The sequence below is a fragment of the Sitodiplosis mosellana genome, unplaced genomic scaffold, assembly GCF_009176505.1.
Source record: "Sitodiplosis mosellana isolate CC-2019 unplaced genomic scaffold, AAFC_SMos_1.0 Smas_scaffold_2630, whole genome shotgun sequence".
NCBI classification, from domain to species: Eukaryota; Metazoa; Arthropoda; class Insecta; order Diptera; family Cecidomyiidae; genus Sitodiplosis; species Sitodiplosis mosellana.
In genome coordinates, this window is record NW_022597872.1 from 1 (window position 1) to 3,196 (window position 3,196).

Below are 3,196 nucleotides of genomic sequence, written 5' to 3' on the forward strand. Positions count from 1 at the left end.
CGAGAGATATCTCACTGATAGGCGAAGAAAAGAAGATTCAAGATTTTCGTGATTACAAATTCAAAAAGCAAGATGATGGACCGGCGTTCCAAAGTAAATGGCTCACAAGCTTCGAATGGTTAGAATGCTCCAAGGATAAGGATGCCGCGTTTTGCTATCCATGCCGACAATTCGGAATTGGCAACGTGAAAGATGTCTTCACAACAACCGGCTTTAACAAATGGCAAGCAGCTTTGATTACCAACAAAGGTTTTAAAAAGCATGAATCAACTACAATTCATATTAACAGTATGCTTTCGTGGAAGGAGAAATTGTCAAGAGCAAACAAAAGACAAGAAGTGTCAACTCTTTTAAATGAAACAGTTTTGGAAAAGCGTCGTTACTATTTTAGAAAGTTCGTCAAAGCGATTTTATTTTTGGTGCGAAACGAGTTGCCTTTGCGCGGGAACTGGGACGATGAGGATAGCAAAGAATCAGGGTTATTCAACAGCCTTTTCGAACATTATTTGCAAAACGATGAAAGATTGTGTCAATGCGAAGAAGTGATGCCCAAAAACGCCAAGTATAAATAGGGATGGGCTTGATTTGCTTGGTTTGGTGCACCGATATTATTAACGTTCCAATAAAATGTTACGAAACTTCGTGGCTAAATCGAATCGTTGCAAATTGGACAGTTCGGACGATGTTGCCTGAAAAAAAAAACAAACGAAGTTTTTTTTTACATTAATATCACATTTTTTATTATGAACGGAATGTATGTTTTGATATGTTCATGTAAAAGTTAATATTTTTACTGAAAATTGTACTCACATAGCAGTTACGATGCAATTGTCGTGAAAAGCATGTCCACTACGGTTTATTCTAACACGATCCACAAAAAGATCATCGATGCAAATTGGACAAATCATTGCCACTTTTTCAAAACTTGAATCTTTGTTGAACCAGAATGTTTGAACGCGCGAATATGAGTGAGTATAATGCGGCGCTTTGACGTTTCGTTGTTGTGGCAATGTGAATTTTTCTGCAAACTTAGCCGTTGGCCACACTTCAAATGACATTTGATGTTTAACGGCGAAATTCATAACCACATTTACATTTGCATTGGAACGAATATTACACGAACGATGAACAACGAAAACCGTGGTAAGTATTTTGTTTTTTTTTCTCTCTCAAAATCATATTTTCCGTGGAAAAAAAAAAAGTAGCACCATTTTTAGTGACACGCCAATCGGTTTTGTTGAAGACAACCGACGATTTTTCGTGTGATGCGTTTGGCTGTCGCAAAATCGTGGTGCCGATCAAAATTCTGGACTCATCACAGATCGCTGAAATCAAGCGCCGACTTATTAAAACACCACGAACTCGTCCGAAGCCAACGCCAGAGCCAACAGTTTTCATGGAAATGGAAACAATAAACCATGAATGTAAGTAAATTAATCAAATATTTAGTTATTGATCGACAAACCAATTGAAACACGAGAGAAAATAAAAACAAACCTTCCACTTTTTTTCCAGCCCACAAACACTTGATGCGCATCGCAGCCGAGCACGACTACTGCAAAATTCCAGCACGTCATTGATTCTTTCATGAATTTATCCATCCCAAACATTGATTATTTTTTGATGGCTTAGTTTTTCTTCAATAAAATTATCACTACACAACAACATCAAAACCAAATCGCCAAAACTTTATTCATTTTATTTTAATGCACGTTTCACATGAAAGCTCATGAATTAAGACAGAATTCAACAAATAAAACCCAAACAAAACATATGAATCTGACGTTAATATGTTTGTTTACATATGTGACAAGCGCATACACACATGTGTGGTTTAAGCACATACATGAGAGTTGCGCAAATCACAAAAGAGGGCCAGAAATTGATTACGTTATTTTTAAACTCAGATTCAATTAATATAATTTTATAATTATGTTTTATGTCTTTTGCTTAAAATTGAACATTTATTTAAATATTTTCTGAGCGAAAAATAATTAAAACGTTGTACATTTCCATATTTATGAACGCCATCATTTACCATTCAGCGCCATCTAATTAATGACTTAAATCATAAATGCTGTGTATTTTGCTTTGGTAACACACATACAGCATTTAGGGTTATATGTATAGCAGCATTTAAGATGTTCAATAGTTAGCATCGACCAAATCAAAAAGAAGTTGAATCCAACTATTTTAACAGCTGTTATCAATAAAACACGTGAACACTTCAATGAAAGCCATCAACGTTTGCTTAGTTTTGTGCAACACATGTTGCTGTGTCGGCCATTGCTTTGTACTTGCTTTCTGTATGAGGGGAACAATTTATTATTTATTTCACAACATCAGAAACTGCACTGTTGAAAATCGAAACAATTGATACAGGTCAAGCGACACGCTTAGCAGAACATTCTATTATATTATCGAAAATAAAATTCTTGGTTCTGTTTGTCAAATGAAAACAGAATCGAAATAAAACGGTCAGAAATTGAGATTCTATTTACAAATCTTGATCGAGAACTGTGTGTACAGACGGCGAGAGACTAGGTTACATCATTGGAAATAAGAATGAAATTGTTCGCTATAAATACCGTTAGCGGCAGTGGAAAAGGTATCAATCGATCACTTCAGTTCGATACAATCACATCAATCAGAATGAAATATTCGAAAATTTTGCTATTGGCTTTATTCGCCATCATTGCAACAATTGGCGCTGACCCGGAACCAGAACCAGAAGCACTCGCTGAAGCCGAACCAGAACCTAGTAAGTGATGATAATCAATATTTGATTTGAAGTGAAGGCAATTTTTCACAACAATCTTCAATTTCAGCATTTGGTGGTGGTATGGGCATGGGCAATAGAGGTGGCTCCATTTTCAGTGGTGGTATGGGCAATGGAGGTGGTTTCGGCAGCGGTGGTGGAAGCAGTGCACGCTCAAATCCTCCTAAAGGTAACCGTGTCATTTTGAGACTGAGATCCAAACGTAAATGCGATGCCAAATGTAAGGCATTGAGACGTGCTCATCGTGGTCAATTTTGCTGCTGCAACAAAATCTGCGTCAATCGTTGCAATAATTGCAAAAGTAACAAACGCAAGCGCTCACGCAAAAGCAACGGCAACGGAGATAGCAAAGGCAACGGAGATAGCAATAGCAACGGATATCGCAAAAGCAAGGGATATCGCAAAAGCAAGGGATAT

General features: G+C 37.0%; 1 protein-coding gene across 1 annotated transcript; it reads left to right on the forward strand.

Annotated features, from left to right (window-relative positions):
* Positions 1 to 2,434: 2,434 nt before the first annotated feature.
* LOC129571486 (aspartate, glycine, lysine and serine-rich protein-like) lies at positions 2,435 to 2,999 on the forward strand (the record flags this gene model as incomplete). Its single annotated transcript, XM_055451290.1, has 2 exons — positions 2,435 to 2,761; positions 2,829 to 2,999. Coding segments are annotated over exons 1-2 (367 nt in total), but the record flags the coding sequence as incomplete, so codon positions are not given.
* Positions 3,000 to 3,196: the final 197 nt, after the last annotated feature.